The following is a 27,405-nucleotide window of genomic DNA, read 5'->3' on the forward strand; positions in this document are numbered from 1 at the left end:
CACACAGGAAATCATGCAGTGGGCCGATATCCTGCCTCCTTTCTCTAAGGTAGCACACTGGTACCTATAGTTCTTCTGTATGAGGGTTAGGAATCTATCTAACAACATATTTTGTTTCATTGTACATTATTGATGGCGCAAGGTTATGGTCAGGAAAAACTACTAGTACTAATGATAAAATGTACATTTACTCATAATATTTCAATATCAATTGTCAAATAGGAGGAGCCAACAGTGTCCACATACGTGAATTACTTCTCTAAGACTAGGTTTCGTAGTCCAGAGATTGTTGACAATAGACCTGAGGTGTACAGTGGAGATGATGCCAAGACAGCAGGACCTGCTGAAGTCACCCGGCTTTAGTAGCGTCAGCACTGTATAGGAGAGAAGAAATGTTGTATCTTTTCACTAAGGGGAGCAAATACAATAATGTATTAATACAGAACTCAGTTATGGCTGGTATTATTAGTCAATTCATCTGTTTTCATTCAAGAGAGAAAAGACAAGCACAGGACATTATGACAGACACAGTGCTACTTACAGTCATTGTCCAGTAGTTGGCGCTTCTCTACCAAGAAAATCGAATTATAATGATAATAATTTGTCAGTGATAAGGACCTCTCCATCCATACTGCAAAACACACTATAGAAAATGACACTGAAACTTTTTTCAAACACTAAATATTTTATTTGCAGCACTTAGTTTTGACTGAAATACATCATCCAACAGTTAGTTTGTTAGCTGTTATTTAATATGCTAATTTGCAGTAAGAAAGCCTTCAACCAACACTGTACTTTCAAGCATTCATCATCCAAAACCAACAGTCCATTAAAGCTTCACTACACACTGACGGCAGCCAGCAAAATACCAGACGAATAAGTCCACATCTACTCAGTCATCACAGTTACAACAGCCTCTCAAGGATACTGTTACCAAATGTAGTAGTAGCATTTTGTTCACCAAATAAATTCCACTGAATCAATCCAACATATTAACAAAACTCCCAATTGGTGTATTATTGCTAAAAGCAAACAAATATGTCAAATTCCTAAGGAAGCGCAAGGAGATGGAGTGCTATTGGACCCATTTCCAATATTGTAAATGTAAAAGGGATTAGGCAAATTTTAACAGAACAGATGAACACTGAGCTGAAGTTGATGCAAAATATTATTCCGACTAAATGCTGTGTGGACGAGATGATTAAATGCATTATAAAGGGACAGGCTACACACCAAAGGAGATATACATAATCTAATATGGGCAAACGTCTTCATCATCAGAAATTATACTGAAATAGTCAAGTACTTGAGAGACAGTTCAACAGCATCTGAAAGTACATACTGTGTATGACGGTCACAGTCTTTCTGGCTGCCTCATCAAATACTTGTGGGAGATGACAACATAATAGCGTTTTCATTATCGGTAGGACTATGGCAAATTCCCCTGGCCTGCATACGAGAAATGACTCCTCACTTCTCTGAAGAATGTTAAAGAACAGAGTAGCTACGTGTGCCTTTAAAAAATAAATGTATGTAGTTCTGTCCTTCAGCTGTTCTTGTCTATTGATGTTCTGTATTATGTCATTCTGTATTATGTGTCATGTTCTGTGTGGACCCCAGGAAGAGTAGCTGCTGCTTTTGCAACAGCTAATGGGGATCCTAATAAAATACCAAATACCAAAGTAGCAGCGAGTGTGGTGCCCTTGTTTTCACAGCGACATTGATACATTGTTGCTAAGACTAGTGTTGTGTGTGGATGTTATAGCGATCATAGTGTTTTTGATCTAGGATATTATCACCCAAATATATTTACTATTTATTTATTTAGTGAAATATCTGAAAGGGTTTGATATGTCGTATCAAACCAGACTATTTTGTCTTTGGCAAATGTGAGGCCTAACGCTTCGATCACACCTACAGCGTCGTTGTGCAAAATGGTACGCAGCATCATCTGGATATGTGTGCAACAAAAGCTCAACATTCACCTTCTGCTACCGTTTCTGTCAAACCGCCTACGCATACAATTTGACGCATACATTCGATAAATCCAACATATACATCACACCGAACGCACTGCAACTGCCTCTGCAACGCAATGCTGCAAGGCAAACGCAGGGTTCCATTGGAAATGAATCTAATTCTGGTGTACCAAAATGCAATGACACTGTCGGTGTGATCGAAGCGTAAGAGTGAGCACCATCCCTCATATCTACAGTATGCCGACTCAATCCGGCATTCTGTAAACATCAATGCACACCTAAGGCCTGTTTCAATCAATCTCAGGAACCTAACCCGATCCCCAGAATCAGAACCACTCTTATGCTGCAATAATTCACCTTGTTTCTAGTGTGTTGAAAGTCAACTATGTGCGGGTAGAGTGTTGTCTTTGACACAACCTGGAAGGCTGGTTAATGGTTCTGAATGAATAGTTAGTCAGTAGTTTTGAATAAATAGGTGGGTACTGGTCTTGAACCTAACCCACTGGGCACAGACGTCAATTCAACGTCTATTTCACGTTGGTTCAATGTAATTGAATTGAATTTACGTAGAAACAACGTTGATTCAACCAGTGTGTGCCCAGTGGTAATGCATTATTACGTAATTGCATTGTGCTCTTCAACATTATTCATTGATGATCTAGAATATAATTATTGTAGAAGATACATGTGGCTTATTGTGCTCCTGCTGGTCAATGGCCTTGTGAAGTAATGTCAAGGGCAGTTCTGGTATCAGGCCTTGGGGCTGTGTGAATGTTATAGCCCTCCCACTGTTCCTTCATAGAGCAGACATCACCACCGTAGCAGGCCTTGTGTTGTTTATGGGTTCGCTTGTGTCATTTGCGTATAGGACTTGTGCGTGCCAGCTGTGTCAGTCACTTAGAACATACTTCAACTGTCCCCTCATTCAGACTATTCCAACTCTGCGGTTTGATTTTTGGCTAAAAGCCACCAGCCAGCAAACAATATTCAAAACAATATCTATTCTAACTATCTGCAATTACAAAAGTACACAATACAAAACTGAACACAGGGAAATGCAACAACAAACAAAAACGACTATGTGTGTCATTATCTCATTATGTAGAGTCAGATGCATTTCTGGTTGCACTCATTCAACATGTAAAAGTAGTCCTTGTTAAGGCTTGTCCTGTTAACTCACCATGCAAAGAAACACATTCCATTACGAGCAGGTACACTGGACAGGGGAAAATAAAGGTGAAAAATGTTCATCTTATTTCAAGGCCCACTATATTAGATTGATGGGCATCTGTAACGTACCATCAGTGATCCATGGTCACATCACATTAATCTGTCAGTCTTCTCATGTAGACTGAGGATGAAAGGGAACAGTATGCCCTTAGCTTCCAGTGGTGGCTTGAGTGGTTCCTCTACAAAGTAAGAGCCGTCCTCCTCCACCACAAACTGCAGAGTCTGAGTCTTGTTCACACAATAGATGCAGTTTCCGATGACTGCACACCTGAACGGCATAGGGCTGCCCTGCCGCTGCGACGCGCAGTCATGCCACATTTTCACTATGGTGTCGTACTTGAACACAGTGACCCCCTGGTCACGGTTGACGTCAAACCTGTAGATGAAGCTTTTCAGAGCCACCATGTCGGTTGACTTTTTCCTGCTGTTGTTGTAGGGGCACTCCTGCCACTCGTCCCTCTTGGCGTCGTATTTTAGGAGACGGTAGAACAGAGACCCTCCTGAGACGTAGAGCTCTCCATTACATGTGGTGGCTTCATGGGCCACAGCGAACGCCCCTTTGGGTAAGGGAGCCACTGTGGTCCATCTATCAGTCCGAGGATCGTATTTTTCTACTGTGAACAAACACTCCCCTCCTATGGCGTACAAGTTACCCTCCATAGACACTAGCTTGAGCTGCGACCGCGCCTGGTTGAGCGGTCGAACCTCGCTCCAGCGGTTAGTGATGGGGTTGTAACAGAACACCTTGTCTGAGACCTTGCCCTTATCCCCATATCCCTTTATCCCACCGGCCACAAACAGGTAGTTGTACAAGGTGCAGATCCCACAGCCCTTAGTGTTAATGTCCTCCGGCATCAGAGTCAGAGGTCTCCAGTCATTGGCTGCCTCGTTGAAGTAGTAAATCATGTGGTTCTCCTCGAAGGATGCCACGGACAGAGGGCTCTGTGGTCGACTGTTACACCGACTCTGAGGACGGCTCCCGACACGGTCAAACACATCATTGATCTCAGCGACCATCAGGGACCTCTTCCCCTCCATTCTCTTCTTCAGGACCAGATCCCTCTCCGACCCCGTCAGACGCCCGTACACTGCTGGGTCCTGCAGGATCTGGAGGAAGTTGTCACTCATGAAGCGATAGGCCGTCTCTTTCAGTTCGTTGAGTCGTTGCTTCTTGGCGATAGTTAGAATCTCATAACAGTTCTCTGCTGTGACCTGCTCTGACATAGTATCCATAGCAGCCTGGACAGCACATGGGATCTGTAAGATCTTAGCTCCTGTGATCACCTCTACCACATTGTCCTTGTGCACATTCATCTGAGAGGTGTAGATATAGTCTATCAGGATGGTCAGGGTCTTGTAGTTCAGCCCTTTCACTTTTAGGATGTCTCTTGACTGACGAGCCTTGAAATAGTCACTCTTCCCTGCCAGAACAGACTTGTGAACACTGATTTTCTGGCCACCGACTTCAATCACTAAATCTGGCTCCTCTTTAGGCGTTGTGTTACTGACGCCACCATGGCCACTACTGCCCCTGTGTCCTTGGTTCGACTCAAGCCCTGACTGTCCATACAATGTGTCATATTCTGTGGGAGAGCTGTGGCTGAACAAGCATCCCAGCTCTTGTATGGTTGGCTGGTTGCCCGTGGTGATACAATGAGTGTCAGGCGCAGCGGTCCCCTGCTCCCGGGAGTCAGTGACGTTTGTGATGTGACACTGACTCCTCACTATGCTCTCTCTACAGAGGGACAGAGACCCTTCCGCTTCCTCTGTGGCCTCTCCCTTGAAGCATAGAGAGGGACCCACACTGCAGGGCACTTTTTCCCTCGCTCCATTCATATCCTCACTGATACTGTTTCTGCCATGAGTACAGTTCTGGTCTTTACCAGCATCAAGCTTGGGTATGTGAGATGTATGTGCTTGATGAGAAGGATCAGTAATGTGAAACTGATCTGTATTTGAGATGTGTGATCCATCACCCTGTGGACTGTCAAAGGGATGATGCCCAATCACCGTACCACCATCCAACAAGTACTCCTTTGTAACTGGTGTGCTCTGTCGACAGAGTCCCTGGTCGCCCAGTATGAATCCCAGGTCTGGAACATTAGTGTTCCCCTCCTGCTTCCTTGGGAGCGAACAGACACCCCCGTCCTCTAGGTCCGAGCAGATGGGGTGGTGGAAGATGACATCTGCCTCCACCGTGTGCACCCCTCCTCTCTGTCTCTGTCTGTCATTCATCCTGTCTGATCAGAGCTAGTGGCAGTTCAGATCCTCAGTGTTCATAATGAGGAGAATCCAACACAGTCTTCTGGAATCACTCCTACAGATCCTCAGTGTTCATAGTGAGGAGGATCCAACACAGTCTTCTGGAATCACTCCTACAGATCCTCAGTGTTCATAGTGAGGAGAATCCAACACAGTCTTCTGGAATCACTCCTACAGATCCTCAGTGTTCATAGTGAGGAGAATCCAACACAGTCTTCTGGAATCACTCCTACAGATCCTCAGTGTTCATAGTGAGGAGAATCCAACACAGTCTTCTGGAATCACTCCTACAGATCCTCAGTGTTCATAGTGAGGAGAATCCAACACAGTCTTCTGGAATCACTCCTACAGATCCTCAGTGTTCATAGTGAGGAGAATCCAACACAGTCTTCTGGAATCACTCCTACAGATCCTCAGTGTTCATAGTGAGGAGAATCCAACACAGTCTTCTGGAATCACTCCTACAGATCCTCAGTGTTCATAGTGAGGAGAATCCAACACAGTCTTCTGGAATCACTCCTACAGATCCTCAGTGTTCATAGTGAGGAGAATCCAACACAGTCTTCTGGAATCACTCCTACAGATCCTCAGTGTTCATAGTGAGGAGAATCCAACACAGTCTTCTGGAATCACTCCTACAGATCCTCAGTGTTCATAGTGAGGAGAATCCAACACAGTCTTCTGGAATCACTCCTACAGATCTTGGCAGGTCTTGTCTCTTGAACCTATTTGACACTTTAGGGGAGAAGAGAAATATATATTGAAATATGAAAGTTTCAAAGAACTAAAACATGTAAATTGTTGGCAATGATACTTGAAAACTCGGAGGGGCGCCCTTACTCCACAAGAAACAAATGGAGCCTACTTTGGCATATCTACAGAGATTTATGGAGTAGCTTTTATGTTTTCTCCAAATGCACTAAACTCTATTGTAAAAGACACTAAGAGAACACATACTTTTTAAATTATACAGATATTATTATAGGGTCTTATTGCACATTTGGCACTTGTTGTGCCGGAAAATATTAATTATAGGCCTATTATAAAGATATTAGACAGTGTGAATTGAGTACTAAGTGAATTATTGTAGATATTAACAGCTAACACACATGACGTACTGGATGATCATACTAATCGAGTATTAAAATTAATCGCGACCTTCGCCGGAGAATCGCACATAGGGCGCATGCTCGGTGGCACCTCCATTCCACCAGCAAGAATTAGCAAGACCTAGCATGAATAAGGCTGTGACCGCCGAGATTTCCCTTCAAAATAAAAGTTCCGCAATGAAGATGGCAAGAAAAAATACAAAAAGGGTTGAAATTTGTAACATTTTATGAGGACATTTTTGCAGACTTTTTATATATAGCACAAATAATATTGTAGCACTGACATTATTGTTAACAGCATTAAAATCAATGATTACTCGATAGTTATCATGTAACAACAGTAATACAAATAAAAAACATTATTTATAAAGCAACTATGAATAATAATAGTAATATTAATAGTATAATAATTATTTTAATAATCAACTTTAGAAAAACGTTTTAATCCCATTATTAATTAGCCCATTCCTATTGCACGATGTTCAGTAAGTTTTTCATATTGGACATACATATTGCACCGTACACAATTTTCTGTGAGGAGGGTCCATTCTACTCAGCACTTGTGGTTTCCAAATCGAACCTGTTTACACCCAGAGGAGCGTTGTTGCTTATTTTACGGTCCTTAGAGTGGCCAATCGGCTTAAATCCAATCATTTTTGCACATTGGACATACATATTGCATTGTACACAATTTTCTATCTTTAAAAGTGGGCTCTTTGCCTTTTTGCAATTTATAAACTGACATTTTCGGTGGACTGACAATGGATCCCTATTTAAACTATCCTCCTCATACAGAGTTGGCTACAATTTCAATTTCATCCTCCAGAAAAGGCAGATCTAATATTACAGCAAATAATATGGCTAAACTCCAATATACTGATAGAGACAAAATACAGTTTTACAAGAAGAGTATAATATTTATGACGCACATTGTAAACAAGAACGGTAAAATTGTCACAAAGCAGCTATCAACAGTGTATGGAGGTGTATGCCCAACACAATATTATAACCAACTCATCGTGACTCTGCCACAAAATTGGAAGAGACAATTACTTAAAGAAGAAATTAAAGAATTAGTCTCTCTGCCACCCATAAAAAATCATAAATGATTAGTATAAATCAAAAAAATTATAAGTTTATTTAAACTTAAAAGGTTTGACAGCAATAATGTATCAAATTAAAGTCAGCTGTGAATAGGTTGATGTCCCAATACCTTGGCATCGGGTCTATGAACTGACATTTGAAACAACAATTGACACATCAATCCGTTCGTTTCAGTTTAAGCTATTATATAAAATACTTTCTACAAAAAGAAAGCTCAATATATGTGGCATTGAACAGTCTGTCTTGGGCAGACTCTGCCACGAGGAAACAGAATCAATAGAAAATATTTTCTGGCCATTGGTGGCTCTCGCTTTTGGAGTCAGGACCAGGAATGGTTGTTATGTCATAATATCAGGGTTCAGATTGACCTGCAAACTGTATTGTTAGGGGATCTGAAAAACCACTATCAGTCAATGGGAAATATCATTATACTCTGGGGTAAAGTATTTATATTTAGGGCAATATATGGTAGAAATCTTACAAATAGGGAGGTGTAGTTAGAGATAATAGTAAAATGGAGGGATGTATTCCAAAATAGCATTAAACTGGTGGGTTAATCTGTGGACATTGGAAGGTTGGAGTTAACATCAGAATGAATAGTGGATTGGCCTCTGTGGGTGAAAATCCAGCACTTGTAGAAAGAGAAAATTAGGAATATATGTATAATTATTTACCTACATGTACTGTAGATGTGAGCGAAATAGATGTAAGTAGCAGTAGAAGTCAATGGAGGCTGCTGAGGGGAGGACGGCTCATAATAATGGCTGGAACGGAGCGGATAGAACGGCATCAAACCATGTGTTGGATGTATTTGATACCATTCCACTCATTCGCTCCAGCCATTACCACGAGCCCATCCTCTCCAATTAAGGTGCCCCTAACCTCCTGTGGTAAAAGTATTGTGGTCTGTTGGTTTACTCCAATTAGAGTAGGGGGGAAAAGTATAAGTAAAAAATAATAAGTATACCGAAGGGGACTCTTATTCTGAAGAATTCCACAAATCCGTGACCCGGAAGTACTTAGTTATTCTTGCCTGCTTCACAACAGTTTTAGTGGCAACTGCTGACTGCTAGATAGATTCATGTTGAATACGAAAGGGGAGGATAAGGAAATCCGTCCAAGCGCACATTACGCAGTCAAATTGTGTCATAGGTTAATAGAAATTGATTAATACATCCATTCATCACAATGAAATGTTAAGAAATATAAATTGGGAACCTTGTGCGCAATATAGCCTAATTTCAACGCATGCAATTATTCCAGGCTAAATTTACAGTTTGGCTAAATCATCATTAAAGATGGAAATGGTAATGCATCTCGACTAATATAAAACATTGGCCAAAATAGCATGAATATTATTATAGGGTAGCCAACTTACGTCTTTAGATGCAGGCAGCTCAATTCAATGGACTGCTCTCATCAGTCTCTCACACACAAAGCCCAGCTATGGGAGGTAGCCCCAATCTTGAAAATAGGAGAACCTCACAAATGCAATACGGCTGTCTTTTCCCTCGTATATAGAGGATATTTCGTTAATGTGGACAAGTCCCTAATTCCACGTCCATTGGAGACATAGCACTTGTTAATTGAGCTCCAGGACAAATAGTCTCCGGGTAAATGGGTCATTATTATTCCTTCACAACTCATAAGAGAAAATCCACTGTAGCTACGTCTTGTCTGAAACCAAACGCAAACAGTTATTACAGGACTTAATCTTTCAGAGTACCGATCCACAACAAATATGCCGCCAATAACCTCCTGCAGCTACAGTGCGTCTGAGCTAAGCATAGATAGAGCATCAAAAATCAATCCAGCATGGATCAGGGATCTCCGTCTCTGCTGCCCCTACTCTGTTTTGCCTTTTTCAGTAGACTACCGACCGACAGTTATTGATCTAGAGTAGACCACACCCCCTCTCAGTATTAACCCCACATACACAGACGTGGCTATCCCCATCTGCCGGGTTTGCACCCTGCACGAGCTGGAGGCAACCGGAGGTGAAGATGCGACATTCTTTCACACGCCTTGTGCGCGATTTACCACGAGGGAAACTCAGCGATCTGAGCCCCTGCGTGCGTTATAAGCCTGTCATTGGTAAGACCCTACTACAGCCTCTTATACAAACGCCCCGATTTTAATTCCATACCACTGTATAAAGCCTAGTACTTCAAAAGCAAACCCAACGGGCAACGAGTCTGCTGTTCACTATACAACGGACACATTTGTGTTTCCCCTAGTGGGGTACTGTAACTCTAAAGACCCATGTGTCCAGATTAAAATGTACTTACTGCCTTCTGCTTGGTATGCTACAACATCCCATAATAGTTCAGTCTGAAAGGAAGAACATTGCTTCAACTTCCCCTGTAAACCATGGGCTATATACATAATAAAAAAAACTGTGTGGTTCGAGTCCTGAATGCTGATTGGCTGACGACAGTTGTGGTATATCAGACCGTGTATACCACTGGTACGACAAAACATTTATTTTTACTGCTCTAATTACATAGGTAACCAGTATATAAGGCACCTCAGAGGTTTGTGGTATATGGCCAATATACTATGGCTAAGGGCTGTATCCAGGAACTCCACATTGCATCCCTTAGCCGTGGTATATTGGCCATATACCACACCTTGTTGCTTAAGCATCTCTCCCCTCAGGCCAGTCTTTCAAATTATTGCAAACCTGACTTTTTAAATTGTTAAAAACCAGCAAAACAACCAATATCATCACAGGGTTAAAAGGGGTATTCATACCCCTAGACGTATTCCACACGTTGTTGTGTTACAACCGGAATTCAAAATGGATTTTAAAAATCTCACCCATCTACACACAATACCCCATAATGACTAAATGAAAATATGTTTTTAAAAGATTTTTCAAATGTATTGAAAATGAAATATCTAGTATTCAAATATTCACACCCCTTAGTCAATACATGTTAGAATTACTTTTGCAAATTATTCTTTTTAAAATTCTTCAAGCTCTGTCAAGTTGGTTGTTGATCATTGCTAGACAGCCATTTTCAAATCTTGCCATATATTTTCAAGCCAATTTAAGTCGAAACTATAACTAGGCCACTCGTCTTGGTAAGCAACTCCAGTGTACAATGAGTGTACAAAACATTAGGAGCACCTGCTCTTTCCATGCCTGACCAGGTGAATCCAGGTGAAAGCTATGATCCCTTATTGATGTGACTGATCAGTGTAGATAAAGGGGAGGAAAGGTTAAAAGAAGGAATTTAAGCCTTGAGACAGAATGTGAACGTGTAACATTCAGAGGGTGAATGGGCAAGACAAAATATTTCATTGCCTTTGAATGGGGTATGGTAGAAGTTGCCAGGCGCACCGGTTTAAGTGTGTCAAGAACTGCAACACTGCTGGGTTTTTCACACTCAACAGTTTCCCAAGTGTATCAAGTATGGTCCACCACCCAAAGTACATCCAGCAAAATTGACACAACTTTGGGAAGCATTGGAGTCACCATGGGCCAGCATCCCTGTGGAACGCTTTCAACACCTTGTCGTCCATGCCCTGACGAATTGAGGCTGTTCTGAGGGCAAAAAGGGGTGCAACTCAATATTTGGAGTCTGTTCCTAATGTTTAGTGCACTCAGTGTATATTTGGGAAAGGAAATGTAAAGGGGGATACCTAGTTAGTTGTACAACTGAATGCATTCAAATGAAATGTGTCTTCCGCATTTAACCCAACCCCTCTGAATCAGAGAGGTGCAGGCGGTTGCCTTAATCGACATCCACGTCTTCGGCGCCCAGGGAACAGTGGGTTAACTGGCCTTAAGTAGGGTATTGTCTTGCTGAAAGGTGAATGTCTCCCAGTGTCTGTTGGAGCAGATTTTCCTCTAGGATTTTGCCTGTGCTTAGCTGTATTCTGTTTCTTTTTATCCTAAAAAAATAACTCCTTAGTCCTTGGCGATGACAAGTATACCCATGACATGATGCAGCCACCCCCATTCTTAAAAATATGAAGAGTGGTACCCAGGGATGTGTTGTGTTGGATTTGCCCCAAACATAATACTTTGTATTCAGGACAAAAAGTTAATATCTTTGCCACATTTTTTGCAGTTTTACTTTAGTCCCTTATTGTAAACAGGATACATGTTTTGGAATATGTTTTATTCTGTACAGGCTTCCTTCTTTCACTCTGTCATTTAGGTTAGTATTGTGGCGTTACTACAATGTTGTTGATCCATCCTCAGTTGTCTCCTATCACAGCCATTAAACTCTGTAACTGTTTTAATGTCACCATTGGCCTCCTGGTGAAATCCCTGAGTGTTTTTTCCTTCCTCTACGGCAACTGAGTCAGGAAGGACGCCCGTATCTTTGTAGTGACTTGGTGATACATCATCCAAAGTGTAATTTATAACTTCACCATGCTCAAAGGGATATTCAATGTCTTCTGGGAAGGCTTTCCACTAGATGTTGGAACATTGCTGCGAGAACTTGCTTCCATTCAGCCACTAAAGCATTAGAGAGGTTGGGCACAGATGTTGGGCGATTGGGCCTGGCTCGCAGTCGGCGTTCCAATTCTTCCCAAAGGTGTACGATGGCGTTGAGGTAGGGCTCTGTGCAGGCCAGTGAAGTTCTTCAACACCAATCTCGACAAACCATTTCTCTATGGACCTTGCTTTGTGCACGTGGGCATTGTCATACTGAAACAGGAAAGGGCCTTCCCCAAACTGTTGACACAAAGTTGGAAGCACAGATTAATCTAGAATGTTATTGTATGCTGTAGCATTAAGATGTCCCTTCACTGGAACTAAGGGGCCTAGCCCAAACCATGAGAAACAGTCCCAGACCATTATTCCTCCTCCACCAAACTTTACAGTTGGCACTTTGCATTGTGGCAGGAAGCGTTCTCTTGGCATCTGTGTTTCCACTGCTCCAGAGTCCAAGCTTTACACCACTACAGCCGACACTTGGCATTGCGCATCGTGATCTTAGGCTTGTGTGCGGCTGCTCGGTGTGAAGCTCCCAACGAACAGTTCTTGTGCTGAAGTTGTTTCCAGAGGCAGTTTGGTCCCATTCTGTGAGCTTGTGTGGCCTACCACTTCGCGAGTGAGTCATTGTTGCTTCTAGACGTTTCCACTTCACAATAACAGCACTTGACCGGGGCAGCTCTAGCAGGGCAGAAATTTGACGAACTGACTTGTTGGAATGGTGGCATCCTATGACTGTGCCACATTGAGTCCCTGAGCTATTCAGTAAGGCCATTCTACTGCCAATGTTTGTCTATGGAGATTGCATGGCTTTGTGCTTGATTTTATACACCAATCAGCAACGGTGTGGCTGAAATAGCCAATTCCACTCATTTGAAGGGTTGTCGACATACTTTTGTATATATAGTGTATAAAAATAGAGGAGCCACTCTGGGCCAACACAAGGGCACCATAGTACAATCAGCGTCATGGATTACACTGCAGCATTCCTGCCTGCGGCAGAGGAACACAGAGAGCACAGAGAGAAAGCATGCCATGGCCACAACACAACAAATCCACTCCATTCAAGGATTCACAATCTTCCTTACGTTCACAATATAATGCATGTTTGTCCCTCAGTATTATCTTGAGGAGCAGACATGCCACACACAACACATCCACATGCTCTGAGGAGAGAAATCACACTCACACACAGCCATGCTGACACAGACTATGGACAGTCTATGGATACCATGCAGGGTCAGGGAAAACAAACGGTGTGTGTGTGAGTCAAGGTTGTCTCCCAGTGTGAATGACAACACAGTCAGAAAGGACATAACCCTGGGATTGTTCTGTGGTGATAGGGCCCTACTTTTTGAGCAATCATGTGACATAGCAATATTATAGGCTGTATTTTATGCCTAATCGAGAAATTTGAATACAGGCTGTAGCCTTTCTTAGACTCCGGCTGAACTTTACCCCCAAGACAGAATAGTCATCAGGACATTAGATAAATTAGACATATCCCCCCAAGTGCACGTTTTGTTTTTTGCCCTAGCTTTACACACAGCTGATTCAAATAATCATTGCTTGATGAGTTGGTTATTTGAAGAAGCTGTGTAGTGCTTGTTGTTCAGTGTGGAGAGTTGTTCTTAGAGCTTGATATTGGACCAAATACCAGAGGCTATACATTACTGGTAGCATATTTGAACTAGTGCAATTTTTTTGGTTGAAATAAAGTGAACAGGCTGAGCATACATACATGAAATAAATCATACACAAAGCTGCTGAATAAAACATGTATAGTGTTAATATACACAACAGAAGTACATACAAAATGGGACAAAAGTATAAAGCTTTAGATACATTTTTTAAATATCCTTTAGCGACAAAAAATGTATTGGGGCAAGTAACAACATCTTCTTTTCATCTGGTAACAGTTAGAGACTCTCCCTCCATTTAGGATCTACTGGAAACCTGGCCAGCCAGGAAGTCCCATCATACCTCATATCAGCAACCACTCACCCTCCATAGCCACCTGATGACAACATAAGGACACCTTAAGCTTCAGTGTACCAATGAAATATGGGCACCATTGCAGACAAAGGATCTCTCCCTGACCCAATAACAAACAAGTAAACATATCTATTAACAGACCCAATTCATTGAACATAGACTGGCCAATGGAGATGATCATGAGAAGGATTTGGCCCCAAAGATTGCCTGTTCCTAACGGTGGAAGTGTCGGAGTAGACATTGTTCAAAGCAACAGAGATGAAAAGTCACCTTGCCTGGCTTTCCTCAAACTCTGTCTACATAGGAAAATGGGAATGTCTGATGTCTGTCTACGTGAGTAGCCCGGATACAATTATTGTGCCATCAACACTCTGGTGATCAGGCACGTCTCAGTCACACAAAATATTAGCCATGTTATAACAAGTAACATTTCATCAGTCCTCTTTCAAAATGACATAATATGAATGACATTAGGGACATTTCAGTGGTTTTTCTACATATTCAGGTTCTCTTCATTGGATTCAAGTCAGGTGCCATTATTAAGTGGTTAGAGTGTATTGATCCATTTGTACCCATTACCCAATAGGAATGTCCCACATGAACAGAAGGGTCACTGGGTAGGAGATATCAGAAACTCTTGATATTATTCATGGGATGCCCTCTGGAGTATTTCTCATTATAAGACACATAGTTGAGTTGATTGATCCCAAAGTCCAGACAACCATGGGAATTAATGGATATCCTTTGGAGTCGAGTGTCACTGAGTCGAGTTGGAACTGCAGCATCCTCAGTCTTTGGTTGAGAAAGTGAGAGAATAAGAGAATGAGGAGGATTATGGGGAGACATGACAGGATTATGGTTATTAAACCATTAATACTATTGAATACTACAGTGACTATGGCCCCACTCACCTTGTTACGCTGTACTAGTTCGTCTCTACTCTTTGGTCTCTATCACATGTTGAGTAGAGGGATCTGCCACACCATGATGTTGGACACCGTCTCCTCCTGACGGGACTGTTTGGTCTTCCTGTTGACCCTGTGGTGACCCAGCCCCCCTGACACCACCAGCAGAGAGCTGACGTCCACCTTCTGGACCCTCCTGCCCCTCTGGTGGTGGGCCGGATCATTGACCAGGTCATAGATGGCCCCGTCCTCGGGCCCGTGCTCCAGAGACCCCTGGGACAGAGCCAGGGAGCCACAGGAGGAAGACAGGGAGTCCTGGATGGCCATGGAGGTGCAGCCTGCCTCCCCCAGCCACACTCCCCGGCCCTGGGTGGGAGCTAGAGCGGGTGTGGAGCCTGGGGTTGGAGGTGGGGAGGCCTGGGCCTTCTCCCCGTCCTTGGTGTCTCCTGGCTGGCTAGGTAGGCTGCTGCCTGGGTTGCCGGAGGGCCGGTTGCACACCGCGGCTGCCATGGTGAGGAACTTTACTGGGCCGTGGTGGGCGTGGAAGGATACCATGCCCCGTCCTACGACAGCCAAATATCCAGACACACATTACTCCATATACAGTCTAAATGTACTGGAAAATACTGTTAGTAACTACATATGTGTTTCAAATTGCCCACTTTTGGCAGTAGCCTCCAGAGACTAAGAATTCCATAGACCAGAGGCACATGGAAACTAGCTTTGAGTCATATCAATTAAGAGACAGTATCATTGTGAGAAAGGCTCCACTAAAATATCAAGGCAGCTGGAACCTGAAGGATAATGACTGAGGCCCATTAACCCATGTTGTGCTCCAGTTAGATTGATAAAGTCCTTAAAGCACTTGGTACCCAAATCCCTTCCTTTACCCCAAAACTATGACACCAAATGGATGGTTTGCCATTTAATTCCTCATTGGGATTTTTAGATAATCTGGAAGAATCTTCAGGGAAGATGCACCCACCTGTGACCTTCGGGATTCCCTGTAGTCTGGGGACAGAGAGGGCCACTGTCACCCCCAGGTTGGTCCCCACCAGCAGCAGACCATGGCACACCAGCAGACTGCTGACTGAGACCCTCTGGTTCCCTATGGACAGAATAGAACCAACACATCAATACTGAATCTGCAGAGTTTGTGTTAAATTCTGTTGTAGAGAGCAGGTTGGAGCAGTAATCCAGGGGGCTATAATATTGCACAAAACGTTCTGAACAGTGGGCTTTTTCAAGTTATGAAAAAAAGGTTGATAGTTAATAGTTGACATTAATGATTTCCGGGGTCAAGCTTAACACAGTAGGAGTAGGGTAGGTATTTACATTCACAGTAGGAGATAAGTAGATATTTACATTCACAGTGGGAGATAAGTAGGTATTTACATTCACAGTGGGAGATAAGTAGCTATTTACATTCACAGTAGGAGATAAGTAGGTATTTACATTCAGAAGTCTCCTAGAAATGAGAATGAACACAGTTAATGTGCCCCTTCCAGCGAGCCGAGGGACAGTAACAGGGAGGGAGGTATTTCTGCTTAGTGTGTGGGGAGGTCACTACAGCAATAACACTTAACAGCCAGTGGTCTCCAGGGCAACCGAAAGAGGAGTAAAAATAATAACAGCTCTTTTCACCAAAAAGACCACCATTATAGTCTGCTTTGAGTCAAACAAACAAACACAAAAGTGTTATGTAAATCGAGAATGAGTGAACCGTAATGTCGTAATTAAGCAAGCAACTGTGGTTCTATTCAGAAAGCCTGATGCAGGCTGGGACAGAAAGGGCTGTGTGTGTCCAGTCTTCACAAATAAATTCAGTATGAAATATCACTTTATACTGTAAACGCAGTAATTGTTATGCTAACAGCACCTTTTAGAGGACGTGATAAATTGTGTCATCTAGTGAACAACGTTTAGTGACTTATTATGTGGAACTTGGTACTTGTTAACATCATCCTCAATAAGCATTACTATGGCAACAAGCAGCATTGCAAAGAGTGAACAGAACATGTCCAGAATACCCTTAACATGTTAAATGCCAATAATTGTTAATGCAAATGCATTTTGACAAAACCGTCATAACGGACGGAGTATGGTATGACTGTTTGAGAAAGTCTGTCAAGGCTCCAGTTGTGAGTGGCATTACCCATCATACACTGCAGTAAGAGCTGCGCAACTAAGTCCTCTCCCTCCCATAATCCCCCAGGGCTTTGGCCAAATCAACCGCTGATCTCTCTGCCCGACCCCTAGCTCCTCCAGAGATCACCCCTCTGAGGAACATCAGTCCCGAGTCTACAGTGCTACTCACCCAGCAGAGAACAGAGCAGCATAAGCCATCGCCGCACATGTGCTTGTAATGAGGGCCAGCGGTTAGCAGAAACACACACACTGGGGTGCATTTCTCAACATTCTCCTTTCATAATATTTGAAGTTTCCACCCATAGGCCAAACCAAAATAAACCTGAACCAGCATCAACACGGCCCGGGCCTGTTCCAGATCCCACACCAGAGGTCTGCTTTGATCTGCAATTATGCCCCACAACTAGCATGCTGAATTACAGCAGGGGGTTCAGATAGAAAACATACAACCTACAGTACACTACACTGATATTACACTAGCAGTAGGGTGGGTTAGATATAAAACACTGATCCTATCTCACTAAGAGATGGTTCATATCAGGCCAAAGTCTGGAACCAGAGTCAGAGAGCCTACAGCACTATAGTCTCTCCATGTCTCCAGGCCTCTGTCTCCAGGCCTCTGTCTCCAGGCCTCTGTCTCCAGGCCTCTGTCCCCAGGCCTCTGTCCCCAGGCCTCTGTCCCCAGGCCTCTGTCTCCAGGCCTCTGTCTCCAGGCCTCTGTCTCCAGGCCTCTGTCCCCAGGCCTCTGTCCCCAGGCCTCTGTCCCCAGGCCTCTGTCCCCAGGCCTCTGTCTCCAGGCCTCTGTCCCCAGGTCTCTGTCCCCAGGCCTCTGTCCCCAGGCCTCTGTCTCCAGGCAGTCCTAGGGGCCAACGTGGTGATGAAGGGGCTGGAGGTGTTAACTGGCTCTGCATGTTTATCCCCATTAGTGTCCACATGGCTGGGTATTTAGGTCAGGCCAGACAAAGCCGCCAATACAGACACTCCTCTCCTGCACTCACTACAGACTCATCTTCTACACTCTTATGTAGAACCTAAAAGGGTTCTTCGGCTGTCCCAATAGGAGAACCATTTGAAGAACCCTTTTTGGTTCTAGGTAGAACGCTTTTGGGTTCCTTTCTACAGAGGGTTCTATATGGAACCCAAAAGGGTTCTACCTAGAACCAAAAAAGGTTATCCTATGTGGACAGCCGAAGAACCCTTTTGGAACACTTTTTTATAAGAGTGTAGGGCAGTGTTCGCAAACTCCGGGTATAAAGTACTCCCAACAGTACATATTTTTTGTTGTGGCCCCGGACAAGCACACCTGATTCTACTTGGCAACTAATCGTCAAGCCCTTGACAAGTTGAATCAGGTATTTTTTGGAAAACTCTGTTTATTAAGTTTTACACACACAGACAAGACAAAGCAATATAAATAATATACTCAACTAGAAAAAATACAAATAATACATATAAAAAAAATAACTTTAAAGATACCATACTTTAGACAAGTTAAACACACCAGGCAGAAGGCTACAAAAGGTTAAAGGGCAATCTATAGTATAGGGACAGAGCAAACACCTCACCATTGTTCCTGTAAACAGTCAAGGGGTGGGGTGGAGAAATGCAACCACTCACAGACAGTCAAGGCCACAGACCAACCATCCACTGGACCAAAAATAAAAAGTTTACAATGCTTTAAAATAAAAAATGAATAATAATAATTTTATGTAGGCGTGAACAGAATTAAAAAATAAAAATAACTGGGAGAAACAAGCTCACACCTTAGTCTCTGCCCGGGCAAGATGAACAAGGCATCCACAGGTCACAATCAATAAGCACGTCAACCTTAATGCCCCCCAGCCCCACCCCAGAAAAAAACACAGAGAAATGCTCATCCAACCTCTAAGTCACAGGGGGGTCAAATACAGACTTATTTTGGTTTTAATAGGAATGCCATCAGAGGATGGACTGTTTAAAGTAAGACCGGAATGGAGCCCAAGCCTCATTAAACAGTTTGGGGTTCCCACGTGAATTGAATTGAATTTTTTCTAGTTTCAGAGAGCACAACACATCTCTCACCCAATATTTATAAGATGGGGGAGCTGCCATCTTCCAGTTCTGTAGTATTAGCCGTCTAGCTAAAAGAGTTGTATAAGCAACAGTGTCCGACTGGATTCTTGACAGGGGGGTACCTATGGGCAGTACTCCAAAAAGGGCTGTAAGGGGAGAGGGATCTATAACAGTGTTATATATATCAGAGAAACATTTAAATATTAATTCCCAGAAACCTGACAGTTTATGACAGCCCCAGAACATATGCAACAGTGTGGCTGGTTCAATTTTACATCTGACACAGGTAGGATCAAAATCAGAGAATATTCTTCAAAGTCTGGCCCCAGACCAGTGGATACGATGAACCACCTTGAATTGAATGAGGCTGTGTCTAGTGCTAAAAGAGGACGAATGCACCCTGCGCAGCACAGATTCCCAGGTGTCTTCCCCAAGTTCCTCCCCCAAATCCTTTTCCCATCGAGTCTTTAAAGGCACCAAAGAAGGGTTCTGTAAGTCATGAATGATTGCATATACATCTGAAATTGCGCCCCTAGGAAGCTTGTTCAGCTCCAGGATGCTCTCTATAGCTGTATTCGCAGGCCTATGGGGAAATTCAGGTGTGTTAGCTCTGACAAAGTTCCTAGTCTGGAGATAGCGGAAAAAGTGGGATTGGGGGAGGTTGAACCTTTCCTGTAGCTGAGCAAAAGAGGCAAATGTATCATCAAAGAATAATTGGGCTAGTGAGGAGAGGCCTAGTGAGTGCCAGATGCCAAAAGCCCCATCATTCAAAGATGGAGGAAATAAAATGTTCTGATTGATTGGGCCTGATAGAGAAAAGCCTCGGAGGCCAAAGGCTAAACGGAACTGATTCCAAATTTTAAGAGACTGCTTTACAATTGGGTTGACACACCTTTTGCCTAGGGACACTGGGAGAGACGAGCACAACACAGAAGAAAGTGCAGCAGGTTTACACGATTCAGACTCCATCTGGACCCAGATTGGTCTAGGGCCAGTAGGATCAGTCTGCAGCCAGTACAGAAGGGCTCTGAAATTTGCAGCCCAATAGTATGTCTGAAAATTTGGTAGAGCTAAACCCCCCAATGACTTAGGCTTCTGTTTTCTACCAATCCGTGGTACCTTGCCATCCCAAATAAAATGCATGAATGTTTGATCCAGTGAAATAAAAAAAGATTTTGGAATAAAAATGGGTAAACATTGAAATAAATATAGAAATTTGGGCAACACACTCATTTTAATGACATTAATCCTTCCGATAAGAGAAAGAGGTAGCGCATTCCAAAAAGTAAAAGATTGTTTCAAACTGTCTGCTAGAGCAACCAAGTTTTCCTGAAACAGATTTGAATATTTCCTTGTCACTTTAACTCCCAAGTAGGTGAATTGATCCCGGACAATCCTAAACTGAGAACTTGTAAAAGAGCACTTTAAAGCAGCCTTGTTTACAGGAAAAAGCTCACTCTTGCCTAGATTCAGCTTGTACCCTGAGATTGATCCAAACCTTTTAAGAACAGATAAGGCGCGTGGCAATGAGGTATCAGGGTTAGAGATAAACAAAAGGAGGTCATCCGCATATAGCGAGACTTTCTGCTCTGAGCCCGTCCTGCTTATTCCTTGAATGGCATCATTAGAGCGTAGTGCAATGGCGAGAGGTTCGATTGCCAAAGCAAACAACAAGGGGGAGAGTGGACAGCCCTGTCTGGATCCGCGGTGCAAGGGAAAATAGTCAGAGGACAAGTTGTTAGTCCGTACCGAAGCCATGGGGGAAAAATAAAGAATCTTTATCCACGCAATGAATTTGGGGCCAAAGCCAAATCTATAAAGGGTAGCTGTTAGGTAATCCCACTCAACGCGGTCAAACGCTTTTTCTGCATCAAGTGAGACCACCACCTCTGGGTCCTCCGACGCTGGGGAGTACAGTATATTCATAAGGCGCCTAATATTGAAAAACAAATGCCTATTTCTCACAAAGCCAGTCTGGTCAGAGTGTATTACTTGATGCAGCGAGCCTTCCATACGGATGGCTAAAAGCTTGGCTAGGATTTTGTAATCACAGTTTAAAAGCGAGATTGGGCGATAGGATCCACATTCCAGGGGGTCTTTGTTTTTCTTTAATAGTAATGAAATTTAAGCCTGATAAAGACTAGGCGGTAGCTTTGAGGTATTAAGGCACTCTGCAAATAGTCGAGACAAGAATGGGCAAAGCAGACCAGAAAACGTCCTGTAAAATTCGGTTGGAAAACCATCCGGACCCGGTGATTTACCACTTTTCATTGCGGACACTGCTGTTGCAATCTCCTCAGGTGTAAATTCTTCTTCTAGACAGTCATGGGTGTCTGTATCAATTGAAGGCATATTCAGGCCATTAAAGAAGGAATCAATCAGCAAAGGGTCTTGAGGGGATTCAGAGGTGTATAGCGCAGAGTAAAATTGTTTGAATTGATCATTGATCTCTTTATGTATAACTGTGGTGGCACCAGACGGGGTCCTTATTTGTGGGATTAAACGTGAGGCCTCAGATTTACGGATCTGATGTGCAAGGAGTTTACTGGCCTTGTCGCCTTGTTCATACACTCTGTACCGAGCTCGCAAGAGTAACTGTTCAGCTTGCCTGGTAGAAAGCTCATCAAATTCAGATTGGAGTAGTTGGCGCTCTTTATGCAGATCAGAGGAAGGAACCGTAGCATACTTCTCATCCAATGTGGCTATGGATTCGCTCAGGTCCCGAAGTCGCTGAGAGCGAACTCTGTTTTGGTTGGCTGTATAAGAAATAATTTGGCCACGTAGGTATGCTTTGAGAGACTCCCATATGGTAGAGCAGGACATACCTGGTGTTGAATTAGTTTCTAGGAATAAGGTGATTTCAGAAGAAATGAAATTGACAAACTCCTTATCTGAGAGTAAAATGGGGTTAAGACGCCATTGATAACACATAGGAGGTCGCTGGGGAAACTCTAGTTCAAGCACTAATGGTGAATGGTCAGAAATAACAATACTCTTGTAAGTACACTGCCGAAGGTTAGGCAGAAGTTTTTTGTCCAAAAAGAAGTAATCAATCCGGGAGTATGTTTGATGAACATGAGAATAAAAGGAATACTGTCTATCTGTAGGATGTAGGAAACGCCAGGCCTCAAACATGGCATATTTCTGAAGAAAGGCTTGAATAAGTAGGGCACATTTAGATGGGCCTGTAGTTGTTCGTGAGGACTTGTCAAGAACTGGGGACATTTTGCAGTTGAAATCCCCCCCTAAAATCAACAAATGAGAATCTAAATTGGGTATAGCAGACAAAAAGGAAGAAATGAAACTTGTGTCATCCCAATTGGGAGCATAAACACTAGCCAAAACAAGAGGGGTAGAAAACAGTTTACCGGTTACTATGACGTATCGTCCCTTAGGATCAGCGATAACCTCAGAAGCTACAAAGGGAGTGGCTTTATCAACCAAAATGGCAGCCCCTCTTGATTTACTATGAAAGTTAGAGTGGAACACTTGACCAACCCAGTCCCTACGCATCCTAAAGTGCTCACCAGTCCTCAAGTGAGTCTCTTGTAGAAATGCAACATTTGCATTCAAACCCTTTAAGTGTGTCAACACCCTCTTACGCTTCACTGGGTTATTAACCCCTTTGGTGTTCCACGAAATGTACTTGATCGCATTGTTTCGGCCCCTCTGGGCATTCCCATTATACAACCCTGTCATTAGAGCATAGAATGGAAAAGCAATGAACGCCCAAAAACCCCAGAATAACTTGTCTCAGAGTAATAATGTACGGTGGTAGATGTTTGGAAAAAGTACAGAAAAAAAAAAAAAAAAAGACAGAATGACAACATTAGAACTGAACAATTCAACCCCTCCCCCCTCCCCCCATCCCAGACAATACCTCCCCAAACGAGGTACAAGCCTAAATAGAACATGTTCTCTTCGCACAGTATGTCTGTGAGAGTGCGGTCTTAAACCTAAACCCACAGTCCCGCTCTTTAAAGTCGCGTTTTGTTAGTGGATCAAACAGCAAAAAGAGATAATCATTTTTTAAATAAAAATAAATAAAAGTGAATCCCTTGTGCAGACGAAATTACAAAAGCACCACTTGCAGATGTATATATTTATATTCCCAGTCTTATAACAGGCATTTGAGAGAGAAAATAAAGAAAATGTATAAAGGCTCTCAGCCGAAAACCTAATTTGAAGTAAGGAAATCGTAGTAAGACAGCTTACAACCAAGACCAAAAAACTACGTGTGCGCAACGTTGAACGCTTGCTGGGCATAAATGACGCTCAGAACTTTTAAAATTTAAGTGAAGACCCCAAAAAACGTGTCGCCTCGGGAAGCATTCACTGTTTACTGGGTCAATGCAAACGGATGCAGTAAGCAAATAACCAAGAATATTTTGAGTCACTGAGACACTATGTAAACAAACTGAATAGGTGAGCAAGACAGCCTAGAAAACACAGGAGTATAGTGAAACCTCAATACAATGAAATTAAAATGACTGAATGCTTGTAAGGCAAGCACACTAGATGATCAAAACATTAGATCACATCAAATAAGCCTGAATGGGTTCGCCAACTCCCCAACTATACAAAATTAGCATGTTGTAGCTAAACATAATTGTACCACAGGTGGGTTACTTACTATCCACAGTTCGCAAGCAACAGTTGCTGAACTATGAGCAAGTTCAAGACTTCTTGATGTGACGTTGAATGTGAGAGAGAGCCTCATCCGGAGATTCAAATGTGTAGTCTTTACCATCATGAGATAGCCATAAACGGGCCGGGAATCGCAGTCCGTACTTCACACCTGGATGGTCCCGAAGTAGTCGTTTGGCCTGTCCGAAAGCTGCGCGCTGCCTGGAAACAGTGGGGGAGTAGTCCTGGTAGATGGAGAAGCTCTGTCCTTGAAAGCTCAGAGTGGTATTGCGGGCTCGTCGGAGAATCTCCATCTTCTCATGGAAAAAGTGCACTCGAAGAATTATGTCACGGGGCCTCTCCCCATCCCGGGGCTTTGGGCGCAGCGACCGGTGGGCACGATCAATCAGGGGCTTTTCATCTAAGGCAAGAACATCCTTCAGCAGCCCAGAAACGAAATCCGTGGCGCGAGGCATTTCCGCTGACTCTGGGACTGATACAAGTCTCAGGTTATTGCGGCGAGAGAATCCCTCTAAACTTACACAGCTCTCCTTCACCTTTTTCAAATCCGCAGCTAGGCGTTTCACGTCAGCCTCCAGGGATGTAGTTAAGTCGGAGACATTTGTAGCGAAGGTCTCCAGTGCTGCAATCGTTGTAGTGTGCGACGCCATTGTTGTTTTGAGTGATGTGATTGCTGGCACCGTCTCGTTCCGCAGGATGGTTAGATCTGCTTTTAAAGTATCAGAAACCTCCTTTATTCGGGCCTCAATCGTAGCAACCACCTCCGTTTTCATTTCAACTATCTCAGAGCGTAGTAGTTTGATGGCCTCGAGAATGTTCACTTCAGCGCCGCCAGGCCAAGCCGCCCCCCCGGGTAAAGTATCAGTCCCCGGGCCGTCAGGCTCAGGGGAGGGCGGTGATGAGAGTGTGTCTTGTAGGCCGGGTTTTCTCAAAGTCATGCTTTTGGCCTTATGTTTCGTCGACATGCTGACATTTGGAAGTAAAGTAGTCTTGGTTTTTACGGGAAGGGATCACCAAAATAATATATGAAAATAAATACGGTTCTGCTGCAAAATTCACATAAACTTTAAAAATACCACGGGAGCAAACGGAAAACACGTCAGTCGCACATGGCGTCCCTCCAATCCCCCCTGAATCAGGTATTTTTGTCCGGGGCTACAACAAAAATGTGTGCTGTTGGGGCCAGGGGTTCTCGAGGACCAGAGTTGGGAAACACTGATCTAGAGAACATCAAAGACAGTGTGAGAACAAACTGTATTTGGAGTGTGGTTTTTGGAAGGTTTTCAGAATGTGTTTCCAAATTAAAATCAAACCAAACCCAACTCGGTAAAGGGTTAAGGAAGGGCAGAGGAGGTACTGTAAGTAATCACCAAAGCGTGTGCTTGAATAATCACTGTGAAATTCAATTGGACATAACTAAAACCGAATTACAGCCAAAGAGACCACAGTTTTGCAAAATATCTGTGAGGAATTCCTCAGTGCAATCAAAGGATTTACAAGGAATCGTTCCAACATGAGCTAGCATGAGTAGGAGAACAACCCCACCTTGAACACTGAGGACATTTCACACTCAATCACTCTCAATTCTATGCCATCAACTGTGAACTCCCTCCGGCAACTGTGAACCCCCTGTCTGAACCTGTGTTTCCTGAGGTCTGCAATAGGGTCTCAGACAAAACTAATTCACACATTGTCTCACAGCTCTCTGCTGGACTACTGAAACCCCCTAAATACACAAATAGTATGTAGTTATTCTGTCTGTGTTCCTGTAGTTTGTTGCCACAGTATGTCGGGGTGCATCTGGAGTCACCTCTTCAGCCTGAACAATACTACTCAAGTACCTCAAGAATGTAGCGATGCAGAGAATATAAAGTCACTGCATCCATCACCCTCCACTCTAAACAGGTATTGATCGTCCCATCCTCTTGCATCCAAACAGCTTGAATGGCACTACAGTCAGCAGGCTCTGCAGAAACAGCACATTCTCTGGCCTAGTCAATCAATCTGACAGCAGCTGCCAACAACTAAATAAGTGCCAAGGTGGAACATTGTGGAAACTTAACCCAGGCTTGCAGGGGCAAACAATACAACTCCCTCCACGGAGAGAAATCTGAACTTGCCCTGACAAATCACATGCACATGTTCAGCCAGTGCAGGCCGCCAGTTTAGACCGTGGTTGAAGAGAACCAGGTGAGGGGGATACAGTGGGGGTTGGATCAGTTGGATGGTCCACTGGAAGAGATGATAGAAGGAAAACAGAGTCCCATGACAGAGCGATACTGTAGATAGGACATTAACCCATCGCTGTTATCAGAGGAAGTCAGCTCTTTGATAATACACACAGACCGTAATGTGATGCACACAGCCTTGGCCTAGAGGAGGAAGTATTTCAAGTCGCTGGTCTGAGGTCTCTCCTTCAGAGAAACTTCCCCTGTGGTTGATGCCTCTTATTAGTTAATAAGTAATCCAGACAGGCTTATCATTCACATCTCTGTTAAAAGCCATTCTGCTGCTCAACCTCAGAACTTGGTGGACTGAGTTTCTCAGAAGGCTAGGTGTAGGGTAAGTTACTGACTGGATATTCAAAGCATGCTGTGCTGAATGAAAGTGTACTCTTGCTTTTCCACAAACAACCACAAAGTGATCCCTTAGAGACCCTTAGGTTAATGCAAGACTTGACTAAATTGCCTCATCAAATATTGAAGCACTATTGAATATGCAACTAAAGCATGCATGATGGGACATATGCCAATATTTAATAAGGTTTACTGGGCAAACGAAGCCATGATACAATGGTGTTGCCTGGCTACCCAAACTCATTGCTCTAGCCAAACGCTACGCCCACGGAAGTTATTTTCTTCTCTGCAATGAGTCTGGATCCGAGTAACTCATCAGCGATTTCTAGAATGAAAATCCATTCTAGACTGTCTGATTGGTCCCATAAACCAATGGGTTGGGCCAGAGCCAGAACACATGTGGGTAAAGCAGCGTTTCGAAAATGCTTTATTGGCTGTGATACTCTGATTGGTTAGAGATTATCCAATCGCTGATTACTTTGTTCTGTACAACACTCCTTCATTTTGACATCACCCCAAACAACTTAAATGATGGCAGTCTCAGACTGAAGTATGTAGCGAACGATATATCAGAGGAAGAATTCAGTTTGAGTTGTCAGGCAAATGATGATGTCCCTTGCTGTAATGCAATACATTACATTAGACTACTTAAATTAGTTATCAAATATTATGGAACTCCCATGTGTTGTACTTTGTTGTGGCTAGTAAGTATGTGACAGGTTTCCTGAAACAAGCCAGATTGCAGGAGGTCTGCAATAGGTCTCCAATAGACACTAAAGACTGCTGAGAAAACTAGTTCACTTAAACACACATTGTCTCACAGCTCTCTGTTGGACTTCTGAAACCCTCTAAATACACAAATAGTATGTAGTCAGTCTGTCTGTGTTCCTGTAGTTTGTTCCCACAGTATGTAGGGGTGCATCTGGAGAGAGCAAAGTACAAAAC

General features: G+C 43.3%; 2 protein-coding genes across 2 annotated transcripts in view; both read right to left on the reverse strand.

Moving 5' to 3' along the window:
- Positions 1 to 670: 670 nt before the first annotated feature.
- LOC120060297 (kelch repeat and BTB domain-containing protein 11-like) lies at positions 671 to 9,515 on the reverse strand. The gene is made up of 2 exons (XM_039009490.1): positions 9,063 to 9,515; positions 671 to 6,206 (listed from the first exon to the last, which is right to left on the reverse strand). Exon 2 carries the CDS (start codon positions 5,442 to 5,444, stop codon positions 3,300 to 3,302), a length of 2,145 nt encoding a protein of 714 aa, XP_038865418.1. The 5' UTR covers positions 5,445 to 6,206; positions 9,063 to 9,515; the 3' UTR covers positions 671 to 3,299.
- Positions 9,516 to 13,904: 4,389 nt separating this feature from the next.
- The window catches only part of LOC120059985 (rho guanine nucleotide exchange factor 10-like), a 106,710-nt gene continuing 93,209 nt past the window's right edge, over positions 13,905 to 27,405 (reverse strand). Inside the window, exons 26-28 of the mRNA XM_039009062.1 lie at positions 16,023 to 16,145; positions 15,044 to 15,600; positions 13,905 to 14,924 (exon numbers count right to left, since the gene is read on the reverse strand). Coding sequence (XP_038864990.1) covers positions 15,086 to 15,600; positions 16,023 to 16,145 — 638 coding nt within the window. The 3' untranslated portion in view covers positions 13,905 to 14,924; positions 15,044 to 15,085. The remainder of the gene's footprint in view (positions 14,925 to 15,043; positions 15,601 to 16,022; positions 16,146 to 27,405) is intronic.

The sequence above is a fragment of the Salvelinus namaycush genome, chromosome 15 (assembly GCF_016432855.1).
Source record: "Salvelinus namaycush isolate Seneca chromosome 15, SaNama_1.0, whole genome shotgun sequence".
In the NCBI taxonomy this organism is placed as follows: domain Eukaryota; kingdom Metazoa; phylum Chordata; class Actinopteri; order Salmoniformes; family Salmonidae; genus Salvelinus; species Salvelinus namaycush.